The following is a 21,091-nucleotide window of genomic DNA, read 5'->3' as shown; positions in this document are numbered from 1 at the left end:
ATGGTAGATTTAGTCCGCAACATTTGGAGTGCCGAAGGTTGCCTACCCCTGACCTAGGCAATGGAATGGAGTTAAGTTTTAGCTTTAGCTTACGATGTTTTTGCAACACAGCGAGGTATAACCAAAAACAGTGCTTTTTGAAAACAGATTTGTACTGTTGGACTATGTTCCATCTTATAATCTGTATGAAACTCAACTTTTTGTGCATCAATTTAGGTTCTGTTGATTGCTTCATTGATCACACGCAAGTGTATTCAAAGTGAATTGAAAAATTTAGGCCAAAACAGCCAAACTGTAAAAAAGTAAATTGTCTATCCGTTTTTTTATTTTTTTATTTTGCCCTTAAATTTGAAAGTCATTTTGAATACACTTCGAATTCCTGACAATTCTTGATTGAGTAACCCTGATACCGAGTCCAAAATACAATATGTCAGATAAATCTAGAAGAGTTATTTTCTACATAAAATTTGTGATGTAAAATATTTCCAAATATTTCACAGCATCAAGGATGAAATGCAATTTTGAGTGACATTTGGTAGCTCTATCCATTGCCAGTCATTTTATCACTATGGATTGAACCAGAAAATGATCCAAAGCACTTACAAGTCTAATCTTTTCTATTCAAAAATAAAATGTAAAACTGATCTATTGTCAAAAAATGTATCTTTAAAAAAGTCATTTTAATCACGCCTTTTTACAAGATAAATTTTGCTGCTTGTTACTGCTTGTGAGAGCATAAGGATGCATTCCGGTTGCTCCATATTATCAACGTGCCGAGGCATTGAATCAGCATTATGCATTATTTATTCATGTGTTGATTTTCAAGTTGTTTTACGCTTGTTATTCGGGGTAAAAAAAAAAAACTCAATTTTTGCAAGCTATAGTTTGTTAGATTAGGGGAAAAGCACATTTGCATTAATTGGCAATGTAAATTAGTACATTCTTGTGTTCTGCATTTATATGCCATTTCTTGGTCTGATGTAAAACATAAACTGCACATGGTGTGAACAGCCCACAGAACTATAAATGTTTAACGTGGTTTATGAAATTTACACAGTAGTAATACAGAGTTTATAGGTTCATTGACTAGTTCTTACAGTAACTCTGCTCTCAAGAGATAAACTCATGTTTAATGTGAAGTGGTCTTTGAATGTCAGATTGGCTTATGCCTAAAGGAACTCTATAGTGTCAGGAACACAAACATGTATTCCTGAACCTATAGTTTTAGGTTATCTAACTAGCTCCCCTGGCCTTCCGTAATGCCCCCCTAAATATAGCAACATATTACTTTTATTCATGTCTGATGCTGCTGGCCCTGGCCCTGGCCCTGATCTGCCTCCCTGGCTGACATTATCAGAAGTGTTATTTAAAGCCAATTACAATGCTTTCCAATAGGAAATCATGGGATTGGCTGAGACTGTCAAGGAGGCAGATTAGGGGCAGAACCAGCACAAGCCCAACACAGCGCTGGCCAATCAGCATCTCCTCATAGAGATGGATTGAATCGGAAAAGGCAGTGTTTACTGCAAAAAGCCTGAGGGGAATTATACTCACCAGAATAAATACAATAAGCTGTAGTTGTTCTGGTGACTATAGTGTCTGTTTAAGTGTGTGTGTCTTATTTTTAGGTAATTTAGATAATATATTGTCTTATCTACAATATAAATATATTGATCTAAAAAATTATTGTTAAATAAATATTCTGCGATTACCCACCACGTTCTTGCACTATAGAATGAGAACTCTAATTCTCCTACCTGTCCACGTTTAACTTCTGGGCTAATATCCTCCAGTCAGCTCCATGGGATGATGGCTCATCGAGACTAGTAATGATCTTCTGTCTCATTAGGAATGGGATCTTGAATGCGCTAGGTCCCACCAGGGCAGCTCCTTCCTTCTCTCCTTCTTCCAATACTGTTGCTAATGGACGAATCTCCTGAAACAAACGATTCTTAGTCCAAATCTTTCAGTTAAAGTGGAAAAAGTTAGGGTTTTCATTGCATGACCTTTTTAGGGGAGGGTGGTAAGAGAGATCACTGATCATCTGTTATTGTGACTGTTCTACTCTCCAGTACCACTCATGATGGTTCCATGTTTGTAACATGCTTTTCATCCATCTTCTTCTCTCTAATTCATTGGTGAATCAACTGCACATATTACACTAACAAATGCCTGTCTTTACTCAACAATAAAATGTCCATCACTTTCTATTACCAACTTACAATGTGTTAATAAATTGTTTTAGTATTTTAAGATATCCTATCCAGCCTCAGGAATCTTCATTTTGGGGAAGTGCCATCCCCTCTATAGTGGCACTACACCTTAGAGCCGGGACCTTTGGCTCTAAATAAGTGGAGGACATATCCCTAGGAAGGAGTGGTGTGATGCTGCCCTAAGAGCATAGCCGCCTGACATACGGAGCCAATATATATAGGCTCCGTAACATGTGAGTGGTCTGAATTTACACTATTGAATTATTGAAACATCTTTACCATCTGCACTACATTTGTGTACTTTAGTTTTTTATGTACTGAATTTCATGTATATACCTGTTATAAACGCTCATGCTCATAACTGTGATCGTTATTTATGCAATGTTCATAAATTAACTAGATGTGGAGGATGTGCATTTTTAAAAATGTGCTTTACATTATTCACGATTTAGTTTTGATTCCTAATTCTTCATTGCTGTCTATGTGATGCAATTATAAACCAACAAATGTTGCCACATTTAGTGACTCTTACATTGTTCTACGTCATCGTCTTACTTGTCCACTGTAACCGTGATCGCAATAAAAACGTAGGGTTTGTTATATCTCTTATGGGTATATTGTATGCCAAGCAAAAGTTGTGGATAGTTCTAAAATCAAGTGTTTGGTTGTTTTTATATTTGATGAGTTTTAGACTTTTTTGAGTTTCTCAGCAGAACAGGCTATATCAGCCATAACATAACAAAACAAATCACATGTGCAAGTTACGGACAAAATGTATCTAATTCTAAATCACTAGTAATCTTGATTTCTCACCTTGCTTAGATTAATGTTTATATTGAAGCTCTGACCATCCCCTTCCACCTGCCAGACCCACACCCTGCAGGAGAGTTCACAAGTGCTGAGACTGAAGCGCTCTAGAGTGAAGGTGCAGTGAAGGTTCTGATGCACGCCATTCCAAATGTGGTAGAATGGAATCTCCTGTACAGAAACAGGTGAATGAAAAATATATATAATTAGAACACTCTGTGGTTTATTCACTAAACCAGTTATTGTGGAGAATTAACAAAGGAACTGCAAATTGCAGCCAAAATAGACAAGCTGGAAAAATATTGAAACTTCAACATTTTTCTAATTTGGCTACTTTGACATAAAACTTCATTTTCTTGAAATTATCCACAATTCCTATATTTTTTATTAATTATCAGTCAATTGTAATAAAGTGGGAACAGAACTGCAATATTTAGGCAAAAACAAAAAACTAATTCTATTTTAAACACATTTTTAAAGTCACCTACAGTAAACATTGCAATTCAATTTTAAAACCACTACAGGTTGGTGTTTTTGTGAGTGATCCCTTTAATGTTGCTGTGTATAAATTAGAGGCATCTTGTTCACCGGTATATTTTTCCATAGATATATCCTGATATTTTATTCATTGTAGTTTTAAAACACAAGACTCAATTAATCTTGAAATTGCGTTCCACAAACAAACCTTAGAGGGGCAGTCTAAGTACTGTAACGTATACAGCCTGCTGTAGTAAATAAGGTCCCAGCAGTCTCCTAATGCTGTCCCGCACTCCCTGCCAATGAATGTTACTAAACATTGCACAAACCTTATGCAGATAAACGAGAAAGAGGCTGTGGGAACCAGGTGCATTCAGATAAGCATCACACTTTTTACAGAATGTGTTTAACTCCTAATTGGAGAATTAATAACAGTTAAGGCACTCCAGGATAACAAAAATATCTGATTTATTGGGGCAACGTTTCGACCTTACTGGATCTTTATTAAGCTTGGTAAACACCTGGTAGGGTCGAAACTTTGCTGTTTTTGCCCCAATAATGCTGCTATTTTTGTTATCCCAGAGTGCTTGAACCGTTATTTATTCTGCATATCTTAGAAGGGAGACCTGGCCAGCCCTGGCTTCAGAGCATCTGGGTTATTTGGTGAGTGCGGTATTCAGTAGGACTCTACTAACTCCTACTTGCGGGATAGTACCAGAATACTTCTGGCATCATAAACACTATAGCAGGGTGTAGTGGTTATGGTGCCCACTGATTTATTTTTTAATTGTAATGTATGCTGAAAGTAACTTATCTAAACATCTGCATTCGTCTATCGCTAATGTACACTAGAGAAGTAAATAGTTTGACTGAAATAGTTTGGGATATAATTAGCAATGTGTTCTGAAAAGTAGCAGTTCAATGATGAAATTATTTCGATTGTATTTATTTTTTTATCTAAAAAGTGACAGTTTTCTTCGTAGTAAATACCGCCAGTTTTTGCAGAAATTTCCATTTCAGAGGACCGCCAAATGTATGGTGGTGTAAAAGTCCTGCCACCTATCGTACAGAATAAGTGGGGGAATTATTCATACTGTTTCATAATATTTACAGCTTCGCATAGCGTCCATGAAAAGTTACATTTTTATAGCACAGAGTGTTTACTTTAGAAGTTGTTTTAAAATCTCCTGCTCTGTTAATTGACCTTTAATTACACACAGGAGGCTGTTGCAGGCTTACTCAGACAATTAACAGAGCAGGAGATAAGACATTATCAATTAAACAGACTGTGTAATAAGGAAAGCTAAAAATTTACTCTTTTTTTTTAACGTGTGTAGGGAGGCTGAGTGTATCACAGCATATGAAGGTGTGGCTAGGGCTATGTAAACAATGTGATTTTAGTCCTAAAAGGTTATTTTGCCACTCAGAGTGCCCCTAATGAATATGGAATGCTGGCAAATTAGACCGGCATTTCTCATTTAACCTATAGCTTCTGGACTCCAGTTTGATACCCCTTTCATCATGTGACCAATCCATTCCGTCCCTTGGGTTAAAGGAATGCAGCACAACACAACACGGTTAGGTTGTAACATGCCTGATAGCTGGCCAGGAGTTTGCTCTTCCACATCGTGCTGTGCATGTCGTGCACAGAGAGGCGCAGGTTGTGGTAACTGTCTTTGAAATGCAGGAGACGTGGCTCATCCATCAGTTGTCCTCCCTGTTGTTTTTCAAGCTGTATCACTTCCTGCGGGATGAAAGTGAACATTTAGGCTAAATATTCGGCAGATCTGCATACACTTGCATAGCTTACTTGGTCTAAAAATGGCTTTGGGTTGGAACCTCTCACAGTAAACATCTCCTAACAGAAAATACAACCATGAACCTTGAGAAGGAAACAATTGTACATCTAGACATGAGCGAGTACGTGCATGTGTGCACTATTGTTCGGGTGTTACGTGACCCCACAGCTGTGTCTAGCTGCCATCCTCCAAGGGACGTAACTCAAAGTGGGCACAGCTGGCAAAAGACATTCACAGTCCGTCGCCTGTCGCACATGCCTTCCTATACAGCTGATGAACTTTTGATTTCATCAGAGGAAGATTGTCTTAGTGAAAGCTTGTTATGGGCCCGATAGCCACATACATACTGAAAGAAGGATGTAACTGAGCCTTGGTGATAAGTGGCTTGTTAGCACATGCATAAACAATAAAGAGAAGAAAACGGCATACTGGAATTGTAAAGATTAATCTTAATTCACTCTTCTAAGAAGATTAAATTATGACTCCTTTTCACAACTGTAAGAGCATAGTTTTGCTTTGATTGCTTAGCAGCTTTCATTACCTGACAAAGCATTGTATAAGACAGCATCCTTCTGATGTCTGCCAAGCAAAGCTTCTGCTCTGCTTTTCTTTTTTGTTATCATTACTACCCCAGGTGTTGTTTTTTTTTTTATTATATAAACCACGAGTCTTTCCAAGCTCCCGGGAAAGTCTTTACGCTCGTTATAAACCATCAGATCTAGCATCCTTTTGCACACATTGTATCAGGGATTTTAACTCTTCCATACCTAACCATACCAGGAACAAGAACGCTGAATCAAAACACATCGATCTAGATCACTTAATGAGAGTCTGTCAAGTCAAATATGTTCTGTTATAATGTGCACATGCATTCAAAATACAATTGAGGTGAAGTGGTCTGGTTGCCTATAGTGTTCCTTTATGGATTACGTTTCCATCAATGGGCATTCTTCCTGTATTACTTGAATCAATGTTTACATTAACATACTGGCTTGCTTGTGTCTATAAATTAACCGTAACATAATGCATAATCTATATCAGGGGTGCCAAAAAGCTAGATCCCCAGATGTTCTAAAACGACACCTCCCATGACGCTTTGTCATGCTTAAGGCATTCCAAAGGCATGAAAAATGTCATGGTAGTTGTAGTTCTACAATATCAGGGGATCTACCTTTTGGGCACCTATATAATGCTTTAAAATAGGTTCTTTGTTCCTGCTGTTGTACTCCTTTAAGGTAATGTTCCCTGTAGATAAAAAGGGCCATTTAAAGGACCTTGATGACACTTAGCTGTAATGGATTATGTTATTTGATTAATTTAGCAATTATCACTCAGCATATGTAATTTAGACTGTTAGCTCTTAGCCTTGGAAATCTACTGCACTTTTATAGGACATTGTCATGTACAATAATATGCACTATGCACAATATGTACAAGCAGTTCTCAACCTGTTTACACTAATCTATATTATTACGTGCAGACAGATTTTTATCATTTTGTCATTTTAATTATTTTATATGACAAAATCCATAGATCACATTACACTGCATTGATGTCTGTGTCTTATATTGTTATTATTGATATAAAACACACAAAATAACAGCATTTAAAAGTAGCATTGTTGTATGTAGTTCTAAAACAAAACTGGGCAGCAGGCAACTGAATACACCGAGCAGTGTGAACTTCACAGTATACCGCAATAGACATATAACCGCCCATAAACTGAAGACATTACTGCCCATGACAACCAATTCTGTGTCATCCTGGTGTGCATGCACATCAGCATGACCAGCTCCCACCAAGAGACTTTTTAGGGAGTTGCTGTAGCACTTGCATATCTGCTTAGTGCATTTAAACATTGTATGACAGCGGGGAATTGGGAAGACTATTGGAAACTTATGTGATACATGATCAATACGTTTAATAAGTCTAAAAACACGTAAAATTGAACATAAAAAAACATAACATAAATATAAAACATAAAAAAAACAATAGAACTCTGGGTACTTTGGAAAAAATATTACAAAAATAAAGTGCTCCAAATCCAGCAGTTCTTAATATTTATTGGGTGAGATTTTATTTAAACTAGTGCATTTAAGTTCACTTCACAAATCTCATTATTATTACTGGGCTGTTTTGTGCTTACCTTTATGGCATCTTGTGTGTCGGTGATGCAGTACACGCGCAGACTGTACTCTAATGACGTACAGGAGCTCGGAGCAAAAAGAAGAATCTTGAGTCGCTTTGTGGCCGCCATATTGAGGGACTCTCCTATGAGCGCAAAGCGCCCAAGTTGCTCTGTAAATAGGTAACAGCAGCGGGACTCCATGTGACAGTAAAAGAAGTGTGATGGGCTTGCTCCATCCAGCTGCAAGACGTCCTATAAGATATAACAAAAAAAAGGAAACACAAAAAATACAAAAAGGGAGTGAATTAAAAGGAAATTCTAACTATATATTCTTTGCCAATAGCATGTCCGATAATACAGAATATTTACTAAACATAATAGAAAATTCTAAATAATGAGTAATGCAATAAATAAATGCCTCTGTTGTCTATATATTAAGTTATAGTGTGGTTGGCGATGAATACCCTAAAAGTCAAAGTTGCATTTTGTACAGTAGGTTTTATTATTATTAATAGTAACAATTTGACAATCGTATATAAAAGTGACAACAAGATATTTTATTCATGTTTCATCATATATAAGTGAAGAGACTGAGAAATGGCACCTAGTGTTAGTGTTAATGGAGATGAAAGCACATTGTGTTTGATCAACAGGAACAAAGGAAATATATATATATATGTTAAAGGGGACACTATAGTCATCAAAACAACTTTAGCTTAATTAAGTAGTTCTGATGTATAGATCATGCTCCTGCAGCCTCACTGCTCAATGCCATTTAGGAGTAAAATCACTTTGTTTATGCAGCTCTAGGCACACCTCCCTGCATGTGACTTACACGGCCTTCCTAAACCCTTCCTGTAAAGAGTCATCTAATGTTTAAATTTCCTTTACTGTAAATTCTGTTTTATTTGTAATTTCCTATCTACTGCTATGTTAATAGCTTGCTAGACCCTGCAGGAGCCTGCAATTTACAAAGCAGGAGATCAAATCTTTAAAAATCTTTTAACATAATGGGAGTGAATTGAACTGTGAAACTTCAGAGGCATGATCCATACACAAAAACTGCTTCATTACGCATTTGGTGACTATAGTGTCCCTTTAACAACTGTCAAGGAGACCATGCTGCAATCTGAGGAATCACAATCCTGACAAAGAGGAGTGATCAAAATTTCAATAGTACCGTCAGACACTAAGAGAATTCAACATTTCAAAAAGTTTTGTAAAGGACTTGCAAATGGGTTTTCTAAGAAAAAACTAATATCCCAAATTAATTGAAGTGTTTGTATATGAGCAGAACAAATTTCACAAACACCTCTCATGGCATGATGATTGACAGGATTTTGAATGCAAGTAGGACATGGAAATACATATCTAATAAATACATATCTGAGGTATCTCCTTTATTTTGTTACAAAATACATTATTTATGTCGATGACTTCTTGAGCATTTCTTCAGCTGAATATAAGCACCCGGCACCCTGTAGAATTCCATGGAAAGTCCACTGAGAACTTTGCAGCCATGGTGGTTATGGTTCAATGAGTCCCTTGCCACTGTCCCACAGAATGTAGTCCAACCATTTTTCAAATAGGTTGAAATTTACCTAGTCTTCCCAAAGGTCAAAAGTCAAGCTGGGACTATAACTGAGTTGAAGAACTGTATTTCCATATTGGCTATTGTAGCCTATAGTTGAGAATATATAGAGAACATTTGTAAATTAAACTATAGAACATAGAAAAGTAAATTGCACTGTACTTAATCTTGCAATGCTGAAAGGTACCATAAAAAATGCAAAAGAAAAAAAAAAATGCCAGTTATATCTTCAACCCAATAAGAATCTGTACAATTACCAACATCTGCTTCTCATTTCGTTTTGATCTAATTACAGTATTGTTGCGCAGAGTGACTCATTAAGCATTGATACAGTTTACACACAAGAACTTTATTCTTAGCAAAATGTAATACTGGCAGAATCAGAAATGGAGTCATTTTTATAGGGTGCGATCTGTTTTCAATGGAAATTACATGGTAGACTTGTACAAAGTGATAAAACCGTGTTCCATGAATATTAAAATGATATTCCTTATAAAGCAGTTGGGAGGAATTAAAACTATTACGTTTGGATCATTTTCATAGCTGATGAATGTAGGGAATATTCATTAAACAGTAAATGTTGGTAAACGTACAAGCATAATGCGAACGTTGCCAAACACAGGCAAGCTGTGGTTGTAGTTGAGATGGTATTGTATTTACTAAATCGATCACTTGGCCTAAATTTTGTAAATGGTAATTCAATGTTTAGTGAATAAATGTACGCTATTTGGACAAAAGTATTGGGAATTACCTCCTAACTATTAAATTCAGGTGATTCAATCAGTCCCTTTGCCATCGGTGTACAAACTCAAGCACCTAGCCATGCAGTCTGCATCTAAAAACATTTGTGAAACTATATGGGTCGATCTGAAGAGCTAGGTGAATTCAAATGTGGTAATGTGAAAGGATGCCATGTTTGCAATAAGTCCCCCCTGCTAGATATTCCATGGACCGACTGTAAGTGGTATAATTGAATAGTGGAAGCATTTAGGAAGAGAAGCAACTCAGCCACAAAGTGGAAGGCTACTTAAAGTCACAGAGCGTGGTCACCGAGTGCTGAGGCGCATGGTGCGTGAAAGATCGCCAACGCTCTGCTGATTCCATAACTGAAGAGTTCCGAACTTCCTCTGGCTTTAATATCAGCACAAAAACTATGTGGCGGAAGCTTCATGGAATGGTTTCCTTGTCCAAGCAGCTGCTTGCAAGCCTCACATCAATAAGTACAATGCCCAGCGTCGGATCAAGTGGTGTAAAGCACGGCACCACTGGGCTCTGGATCAGGTGTGATAAATCACGCTTCTCTGTTTGGCAATCTCATGGGCTTGGCAGATACCAGTAGTACATTACCTGCCTGACTGCATTTTGCCAACTGTAAAGTTTGGTGGAGGGGAGATAATGGTATGGGGCTATTTTAAAGGGGTAGGGCTAGGCCCCTTACTTCCAGTGAAGGGAAACTTAATGCTTCAGCATACTAAGACATTTTTTACAATGCTATGCTTCCAGCTTTGTGGAATCAGTTCAAGGAAATCCCCTTTTGTATTCCAGTATGCCTATGCCCCACTGCACAAAAGAAGGTCCATGAAGACATGGTTGGATGCGTTTGGTGCGGAAGAACTTGACTGTCCCTCACAGAGCCCTGACCTCAACCCCCATCGAACATGTTTGGGATGAACTGGAACAGAGATCGAAAGCCATGAATGGGCAACAATTCCCTCAGAAACAACTCCAAAATCTTGTGGAAAGCCGTCCCAGGTGGATGGAAGCTGTTAGGGGTGGAAAGAGGGGGCAAACTACATATTAATGTCCATGTATTTAGAATGTGATGACATAAAGGTCCCTGTTGGTGTATTGTAAAGGTTAGGTGTCCCAATACTTTTGTACATATAGTGTATCTGTGAACAAGACAAAACACAGGTGTGAATGACAGAAAAACTAGAATAGTCACAACATAAGCACATTAAAGGAACACTATAGTGTTAGGAATACAAACACTGCAGTGTTGGTGACGCAGTTTAGGTCCCCAGGCCCCCCTTTTAGAGTAAAGTTAAAAGGTTTTAAACGTAACTTTTCTTCATCGCTCAGTCAGTCTCTTTGTGACTAGACCATTGAGAGAGAGTGTGACAGCAGCTAATCATGACAAAGGTATAAAAAAAAAGTTATAAAAATGAGATCTACATAGAAGATAAAAGGAATGAAGAGACTTGGGGGATAGGTTGAATAAAGATTTTCCGGCAAAATAAGTTTAAAGATGAAAATAGTGAACTAGGCAGATATAGCTATGGTAAATCAGTCAAATAATTATCTCCGCCTGGTGTATTTAAAACATAAACCTATAATAACTACCCATCACCGGTGAGTATGCAATATTACAAATAACCACTAGTCACTGCCAACCTTTTTTTCAACTTGACATTATGAATCTACAGAGAACCTTTTTAATTCCGCATCCCTGATACGCAATATACCAGTATATTAATCTTCAGCCGGCTCTACAAACACATTAGCCAAGGGACCTATCATATTCATGAAAAGGTTTTTGATCACAATACAGTCTCAATCTACCTAGTTTTATTGGCTTAAAACCAACCAAAGGACCGGACATCAATATAGTGCGGCTTGGGAACTCAAATTCTATTATACAGACTGACAACTACCATAGGGACAAACATCATGCAAATTTACAGCTCCCATTTACACCAGGTATTGGATGATAAAACGAACAGCTGCCACGTTATCAATAAGTCAACTGCAAACACCTAGCAAAAGCCTGATGAAGAATTAAAATAATAGTATTACAAAACCAGAAAAGAGAAATAGCGCCACCTATGGAGAACACTCTGCATTGTCCATTTATATCTAAACACAGAATGGAGCCAAGACCTGATTTTCACAAAGATATATAGCATTAGTAATTCTAACCGCAGTCTGCCCTGCAGGTTATTACTTTTCATATTATCCTTTCTGCACTTGGTAAATTTGTAAAAACAGAAAACCACTGACCAAGCAATGTTATTATGAAATTAATACAGTGGCTGGAACTAAGCTGTTGCTTCAATTTTCCATGGCACAAAATAATATTTTCTGGATAAAAGAACAGTGTCCCGGCCATGTATGGCTTAATTATGGGGATCATCAGGGGTCACCGAGTCCGAATAAACTATGATTTAATCTGTTTCAGCTTTGTCACTGAGACAATGGAAGAAACGATGTCCTGTAGGCATAATCTGGAAAGCCCTTAGTCGGAGTTTGCAGTAATGTGAAATTCGTATTGTGCTTTTCACATGAGATATGTGATTACATGTAATGTGCCTGAGCAGATACTTCATAAAAATGTAAAAACATAATTGGCCACAGTCCATCCTTGGAATACACAGGGAATTGGAGACAGAAGAGAGGCATCTGACAAGAAGCCAAGAAGTTGCACAAACCTTTTTAACAGTGCTACAGTCACAGCACACAACTGGAACATGTTGCAAAATTCTATAAAAGATGCTCTTGATTCACGCAAGACCAGACTTGACGGTCCAAAGACTAGTCACTAAATACCTAATAAAAGTGCAGTTAAATTTAGACAACAATAAAATGGACAAAGTGTTTAGCTTGGCTGTAGTCACTATTTAACTATTTTAGCCTAGCTGTTACCCATTTTATCGGTATTTCCTGGTCCAGAATAAAAAAAGCTACAACCAATATATGGCACAGTAGATGAATAAAGCAATGGACCAAGTTTATACAGTTTATGTCTACCAAATGTTACTAAACTATATGCAGCTCATCAACAGTAAATTAAAGAAAACACTCCAAGCATCGTAGCCACTACAGCAAACCTACACCAGGCTTGCAGTGCCATGTTTGTACCTGGTGTCCTCACCAAGTAATTAGTAAAAACCACTTTAGAATGGTTTGATAATTGGGTCTCGAAGAAGAATCAGGTCACCACCACTGAGTAGCTCTCCCTTGCTTAGCTCATTAAAGACTTTTCATGCAGGTGTAGATGTGATGTGCAGCAGGCCCCTCAGGGACCCAGGTAGGATGCCACACGGTTCTACAAACGTTTAACAAATTACTGTGGAAGGGTGCCAGGGAAAATGTGAAAGTGTGCTCTAGTAGTTGTGGTGCATGGGGTCTTTCTTTAAGCAATTGCTTTTAGTCATTTTATCCATTAAACTATGCATTCAGATGTGTATTAGGCACAATTCATCCCAGAAGTTCTATTTGGAAATTATGGCAATATCAGCACAATTGCTTGCTGCGATTGACTATGGTGGAATAAACCTATTTCCTCTTCGTGGTCCTGACAAAGGAGACGGAGAAAGAATAAATAAACTGTGGTAAACAATGCTTTCAAAATGAATTGATGAAGATTAATCTGGCAAAGGTACAAACCTCAGAAAAAGGAACAAAAGTTGCAGGATTTGATGGGATGCTGAGTGTGATGGCCTTACTATAGAGGTAGATGCGTCTATCAGGTCAAGTATTGACAGCCTCATAGCCAGTATTGTAAACTGCAATTTGTTTATATGAGCTGATAGTAAAAGTCCAAGACATCAGTGATATTTCACCATTCATATAGAAGAAAATGTAGGAACCTCAGTAATCTCCTGTATCACCTAACACACAAACTGCATGCAGGCAATGCACATTTTGTGAACACAAAATCTCGTAAGCTGATACAATAGAAATTAAGAAAAAGAAAAGGGTTTAATGATGGTAATTCTTTCATGGGTTTTTGACTCTTATCAGTTGTCGTTTCTCATTGTATTAAAAATAATTCCATGTACAGAGTTCAAAAGAAGAAAATGTGACCTGATGTCGGTACAGCTGTCGTTATCCTCAACCTTAAACTTGTCAATCAATGTGATGTGTAGTCTAACATCAGATGGAAGGTTCATTTGGCTGTTGTACCATATGTTATAAAAGATTCTACACTTGTGCATCCATATAATTGACTAAATCGGTCTTGTCATGCAAAAAGAAACAGCGTTGTCAGACTACACTTTGACTCTATAGATCTCCTTTCACAAACCAATGATATAGCGCTGAGTGTGATTTGGTTAGTTTTTAATGTGACCATTGCACACCATGTCATGAGTTAAATTTTACCATCCAAACAAAAGGGTCACCGTTAAGAAACAATCCAGGAACGGTATTAGTGGCCTACACAAATCACAATCTAATTATAAAGAAAGAATATTTCATGAGAATTATCCCACTGCGATACCCAAATCTTTTGATCGCGGAATAAAGCAAAGATGTTTTTTCTACTCCATGTAGACTTTTAATAATAAGATAAAAAAAGATAAGCAAGCTTATCTTAATCACCTATGAAGCACAATTAAATTCCCAACACTTTTATCATGTGCTCTGTGGCTGGTTTCCTTCACATATGATCCCGTTTTAATAATAAAGTGAAAAAAATTAAATAAAAGAAGATTAAAGATAGCAAGAAAAGTTCAAGGGAGAACATTAGTTCCACAAAAGGGATATTTAAAAAAAAAAACATTAGTAGCGAAGGTCATCCTGCCCAACTTCACCTTTACCATGGTGAATCATGGTGATCGGAGAACAGCTTTCTTATATGGCTTTTATTGGCTTGGATTAGAAAACAAATCAAATCCAGCACGATAAAGATGTTTAAAGCCAATGTTACACTAGGATGGTTTAAAGGGACATGTTAACCACCATAACAACATAATCTTGTTGCATAGGTTACAATACAAGAGGGTCCCCAAACCTGGTTTTGCCAAAAGGCAGACTAGGTAACTGCCTACAGAAACGTGTCTATTAGAGGCACCAACCCTGGATACAAATCTATTTTTTGTTATTTTCTTATATATTATCATATACCTTTTTCTTTTTAGACGTAGTTGCATTTTTTCATTTATGGACGGAGGATGCAAGAAATACAGTATATTTCCTGACTGTTGTGTGTCTCTTAATGTCTCTACAGCTATTTGAATGGTTGCTATAAGCTTATTAGCAGTTGCATGTATCAGACCTAATTAATGCAACTGCTCCTGGGAGTTGATAAGATGAAATGGGACAAAATCAACGTCCCACAACAGAAAAAGAGGTTCCAAAATAGTGGCATCATTTTATGGTCTAAAACATGGGTCCTCAAACTCCGCCCCAACAGATGTTGCTGAACTACAACTCCCATGATTCTTTGAATTACATAGATAGCCAGAGGATCATGGGAGTTGTAGTTCAGCAACATCTGGGGGGCCGAAGTTTAAGGACCCATGGTCTAAAAGAAACTTTATGCTGCTCTGTGGATAGGAAGTGGTTATAGGAACTGTTTTTTTTTTCTACTACATAATTTTTTTTGTTATTTTATCTACATGATTCGTAAAAAATGAGGTTTATTTCCAACCCAGAGTGCCGCTTTGCATCGTCAAATGTTTTGTTTGTTTGCGAAAATCATTTATAAAATCCTCAATGAAATAAATTTTACATTCAGTTTTTAAAACCACAGAATGTGAGAAATGCTTGGTTACATGATGGGCATTGTGTGCTGTTAGAATGAGCTCTTGGTCTGTCTCAGAGATTACGCTTTTCACAATCCAGTTCATATTAACATATAGGGATGCACAGTCATGCTGAGTAATGTGCAGTTAATGATGCAATGGCTCTTTAGTGTGCCGAATGAGGAGGATTAAATCAATCTGTACACGATGAACATATGAATTATTATTTGGTTTCCATGGGACATGTTATGTGCTTCTCCCAATTTACACATTTTGCGGACACAGTGCCCTCTAGCAGTGCAAGAGAGAACAGCATAAATATAAGCTGCAGTATACGCTGAACAGCCACAAAAGGAGAAGTGAATAGCATTGATTATATCGTTACAATGGAACCTGTCAAGGGTGGGATATATTAGGCAGCAAGTGAATAGTCGGTTCTTGAATTTCATGTGTTAGAAGCAGGAAAAATGGACAAGGGAAAAAACTAAGTGACTGGAACACAGGTCAAATAGTGATGGTTAGATGACTGTGTCAGAGCATTCTTCATAACAGTGGTTAGTACCTACCAAAAGTGGTGCAAGGAAGGACAACCAGCGTTAAGGTCATGGGTGCACAAGACTCATTAATGCACTGGGGGGCTACTGTAGCACAAAATTCTGAAAAACAGTTTGTTGCATATGGGGCTAGGAAGCCAATGATTGGTCAGAGTGCTCATGATGTCCACCACCGAAAGCACCTTCAGTGTGGCAATGCAAGACGATTGCCTGGTCTAATGAATTAAGTTTTTTTTAGGTTACGTGGATGGCTGGGTGTATGTGTGTTACCTGTGGAAGAGATAGCAGCAGGATGCACTACGGAAAAAGGCAGGTAGGCAGGCAAGGGCAGTGTTCTGCTCTGGACAATGTTCTTCTGGGAAACCTAGGGTCCTGGCATTCATGTGGCTGTTACTTTGACACATACCAGCTACCTACCAACTTTGTTGCAGAAACATACGACCTTTCATGGTGTAATGTTCCCTGATGGCAGTGGCCTCTTGGAGTAGGATAATGCACTCTGCCACACTGCACAAAATGTTCAGGAATGGATTGAGGAACATGACAAAGAGTTTAAGGTGTTTCCTTGGCCTCCAAATTCCCCAGATCCCAATCCGTTTAAGCATCTGTGAGATGTTCTGAAACAACAAATCCGATCCATGGAGGCCCCACCTCGCAACTTGCAGAACTTAAAGGATCTGCTGCTAATGTCTTGGTGCAAGATACCACAAGACCTCCAAACGAGCCCATGCCTTGACATGTCAGAGCTGTTTTGGCAGCACAAGGGTAACCTACACAATATTAGGCAGGTGGTTTTAATGTTGTGACTGATCAGTGTATATATGTAGAACATTTTGAGTGCGTGGCAAAAGCAATTACTAGGGAAATTTGTGTTTTTCAGTAATTCATTAGGGGGTTATATATAAAAAAATGTATGTATTCGCTTTATCAAGTTTGCACTAGTTTTGTGTGGTTTTGCACCATTTTTAAAAAAAATAAATGTGTTACTCCACCACATTGGTAACTTTATTTCCTCTTTCTGTATAGTGTGCTAACATAAACAGATTTTTGCCACTTATTATTCTTCTTTCTGAATTGTTGCTCTTTTTTTCTGTTAATTTTACCATTTATTACAGTTGCGGAAAATATCGGGGAAAAAGGCGAACCTTTTTCTTATGCATTGGAAGCAAAACATTTGTGAACCAAAACAAAGAACAAAAATGGAACAGGGAAATGAAGTGATGGAAGAGGCACAGTAAGGAATATTTTGGCACAAGTAGGAATGCATCAGAAAACCAGCTGGAACTGAGCTCAAAGCTTTTTATACATAACATGTACACAAGATAACACGTTGGTTGTGGTGTCTGTTGGTTGCCAGACTCACACAAGTCTGTCTGCACTCTGTTCAAACTCGGATTTAGTCCCTAAATGTGGAATTGAGCAAAGGTGACACAGCAAATGTGAATTTAAGGCCAACATTGCCATATTAGCTTTTTCAACTTGGATATTTAGTTATTCCCGCATTACATTCTCGTCTCTATGCCTTACCTCCCAGGTTCCTTCACAAGACTGTTTCTTAAGACGCACAGTCCAATTCTCAGGGTTGGCTTCCACACAGTGATCCATTGACAAGATGACAGGCTGCGTAAGCAGGACTCCTGGTGGTCCACAGCTGACGACGGGTCCCAAAAGCGTCTGGCAGCCAGCTAGAGGTAACCTCAAAGGGGGAAGAAGTAAAAGGTGTGAGATGTGATTGCAACTGTTGATAACACTGAAATTGGTTATGAGCAATCACATGGGATGTCAGATGGAATGTCATGATTTGTAAATATTATGTACAAAAATGTCCCAGAAAGGTGCAAAACTCTGCAAAATACTGTACGAACACAACCATCCTGATTTAATGCCATTTCTTGAAAAAAAATACACATTATCGCAATAAGATCTACATCTTTGAAGGACATGGATCATTCCCCTAGTCTTTCATAAGACTACCGATCATATATTATAACAATCCATCAGATATTATAACAATCCATCATATATTATAACTGTAACAACCCATCAGATATTATAACAATCCATCAGATATTATAACAACCCATCAGATATTATAACAATCCATCAGATATTATAACTATAACTATGTTACCCATCAACTGCTATCAAAGGGAGATAGTGTATTATGCATAAAACATTAAAAGAACAAATTACTGTAGTGGTTGTGTTGCCTAGATTGTCTGGGTGCTGTCCCTGAGTTAATGTAAAACTGTGTACAAATGATAACAGAGGATTAGCCCACAAATTTAAGCCAATCAATTATGAGGTCAAGTTCATGTTGGGCAAAGCTGAAATCAATGTCGCCATGGACGGTACAACCTCCGCATTCCCAAAGAGCCCCTATATATGTCAAACTATTACTAAACAGTTTGACATTAAACCGGGAGATGGCACCTGGATACTCTAGGCATTCAAACTGATCCACTGAGCTTTAGTGGTTATGTTACTTAGTATGTCCCCTTAAGAGTGTCAAGATACCTACCCCACATCCTCCTGTTTGTGTAGCGTTAGGTAGATTTCATAGATTTTTCCTCGCGGAATTGCATCTGGAGGTATGAGTAGGCTGAGACCTATGAGAAAATTATTAATAATATATCCGTATTCTTGGTATGTGGTGAGTGTTAAGAAAAGTCATTGCGAAAGATTGGTGACATCAGAATGAATTTTAAATAATATAACTTGTCTGTCTTTCAAGTGCTCATCTAACTGCCTTGTCTGTGAACTGTTCTGGAGGTTGATTTTCATATAAAGTCTAATGAAGTATAAAGGAACAACACTGTGTGACATCTACAAATGTGAAAATGGTAATATTTTTAGATTTGCATTTAACAAAAACAGTACCGTTTTTATTTATATACAAAATTCTAACAGTGAAGAAAAAAGACAACTCATGGACAACATTAATGGCATTCCAAAATGTCTACGAGTCCCGGGTATTTAGTTTCTTTATGGTCAGTTTGTTCACTACAATATACTACGAGATATATAGGTTCAAATAGTTTCAGAACGGTCATCTTTGTTACTTGATCTCAGGTAGATAATGAGTGTTATGGGCTTCCTGCAAATTAATCTGCCCCTGCAAAATTTGCACCCTCAAGTTTAATCATTAGGTACGGTCGAATGGAACATCAACATTGCGGTTGGGGTAAACTCCCTTTGTTGAATTTAAAACTTGATAGTACCATCTCTTTATAGGTTTAAAATGTACAAGATCCAATTACATTGGAACAGGTGGCCACACCGGGAAGGAAAATGTTGTCTTTAAGAACATCTGTCTATTCCCTCCCTGCTATGTTCTGCTATATAGCACTTTTTATCATTTCAATTGCTTCTCTAAATCATTTTTCCTCTAAAGGAAAACACATTCTTCATATTATTTTGGTAGCAATTTCAGCTCCTTGGCAATGTGCCCAGAATGATCTTTGTACAATTACTTTGAATACAAGGAAATCTAAATACATTGCTGGGGTAAGAATCTCTCAAACAATGTAACTAATGCATGTCCGCAACATGGATTCCAGGAATACATTTGTAGTATAGATCTATATTTGTAAACCTCTAGACAGCAGTATATTAAGACTAAAATTCCAAAATGGAACACTGCTGAAAATCAGTATATTAAGACTCACATTCAAAAATATTGCTGAGACTATCTGGTAGATGTCTTCAACCATTGGATGACTGGCGGATCGTGTTTTATTTTGTGAGAGCTGTGTTATTTCAGTTGATCGCTGCAGAGAGGAAGCTGGTAAAGTAACCATCAACTATAACAATGAGTGGGTGACTGTGAAGTTTGGATCCGCATCTGAAGTGGCCATAACAGAAGCGCAAAAAAACATCTGGTTTACCTGTGTTTGGGATTCTCAGACGTCCGCCTAGAAAATTAAAGGTGCCATATGCCATGTTACTGGCTCCACGTGGCAAAGTGCGGAAGTAGCTCTGGGTGGAGAGTCGTGGTAAGGTGTGGCTGTGCTCCCTTGGTATTCCAGGACCCATAGGGGGGAGAAGGTGCCCATTGGTTAGTTGGAACTTATTGCCACCATCCTGTCGAAGGCACAAGGATCCCTGATATGTCATGGTAGCTGTGCTGAGATCGGGCTGAATGGTCAACAAATGAGCCTGGCCTAGGGAAAAAAATGGAATATGTATTTTTGTCCACATTTTTCCATCGAAATTGGAGGTACCCAAGAGTTTATTCAAACGGGAGCATATAACAGATAATAAAAAAATATTAAATTAGTAATTGAAGTTCTAGTCTGCTGTAGCTAGAAAAAGACAAGTTAGTGGATGTTTGGTGGAAGGTGTCAATGAAAAGCTCTCCAGAGATGCTAGATAAACATGGCTATAGTGATCAGGGAGGGATGGGGCTCAAAACCACTGATATATACTGTAGGTTTTACTTAAAAAAGGTGTCATCACACATTATCTAATGTTATGATCATTTTATATTCTGCAGTTTTCACAATTACTTTTAAGTACATACACATGTGTGACACAAATTGATACGATGGCTACTTGTTAAGGTATACATCAACTTATTTATATAATTTGATATATTAAGTGTTAGAACTTAGTGTGAATTCTCTTTCTTTTTGGAATATATTTATAAATATCCTGATAATGTATGCATGTTATGCATAAACCATTATTACATAATTCCATTTAGATGAGAGATCTGCATGTTCTGCCTAATATATTACACTTAAGGGTGTCTATAAGTAAAGATTTGATGAATGATATGTATAAGACTTTACATTATTCAATAAACTGGAGATTATTTGACCAGGGGATCGCAGTTTTAAGATAACATAGATGATATGGAAATATTTTTCTAGGTTTCTGTTTTGCCCTGTAAATTTTAATTCCCCAGTCAAAGATTTAGAAATTCTAGTTTAGCGAGTGTTCTCTTTTACACATGTACTTATGAATAAAGTTTTGTGAAATACAATTTTGAATAGTAAACATATTTTCTCCACTCAATTTCCTTTTTTGGCAACACACTGTGTCCTTGAAATT

General features: G+C 37.5%; 1 protein-coding gene across 3 annotated transcripts in view; it reads right to left on the bottom strand.

Moving 5' to 3' along the window:
- UNC5A (unc-5 netrin receptor A) overlaps positions 1-21,091 on the bottom strand; it is a 296,264-nt gene that overhangs the window by 2,173 nt on the left and 273,000 nt on the right. For 2 of the 3 annotated variants that reach the window (XM_063447287.1, XM_063447289.1), the window contains 7 exons: positions 19,924-20,199; positions 18,558-18,645; positions 17,564-17,732; positions 7,443-7,676; positions 5,092-5,241; positions 3,027-3,191; positions 1,758-1,936 (listed from right to left, as the gene is read on the bottom strand). In XM_063447287.1, the coding sequence (XP_063303357.1) occupies positions 1,758-1,936; positions 3,027-3,191; positions 5,092-5,241; positions 7,443-7,676; positions 17,564-17,732; positions 18,558-18,645; positions 19,924-20,199 (1,261 nt within the window). The remainder of the gene's footprint in view (positions 1-1,757; positions 1,937-3,026; positions 3,192-5,091; positions 5,242-7,442; positions 7,677-17,563; positions 17,733-18,557; positions 18,646-19,923; positions 20,200-21,091) is intronic. The other variant, XM_063447288.1, reaches the window with a different exon arrangement.

The sequence above is a fragment of the Pelobates fuscus genome, chromosome 3, assembly GCF_036172605.1.
Source record: "Pelobates fuscus isolate aPelFus1 chromosome 3, aPelFus1.pri, whole genome shotgun sequence".
NCBI lineage: Eukaryota > Metazoa > Chordata > Amphibia > Anura > Pelobatidae > Pelobates > Pelobates fuscus.
Note: the sequence above shows the minus strand (reverse complement) of the source record. Positions and strands in the feature narration are given on the sequence as shown.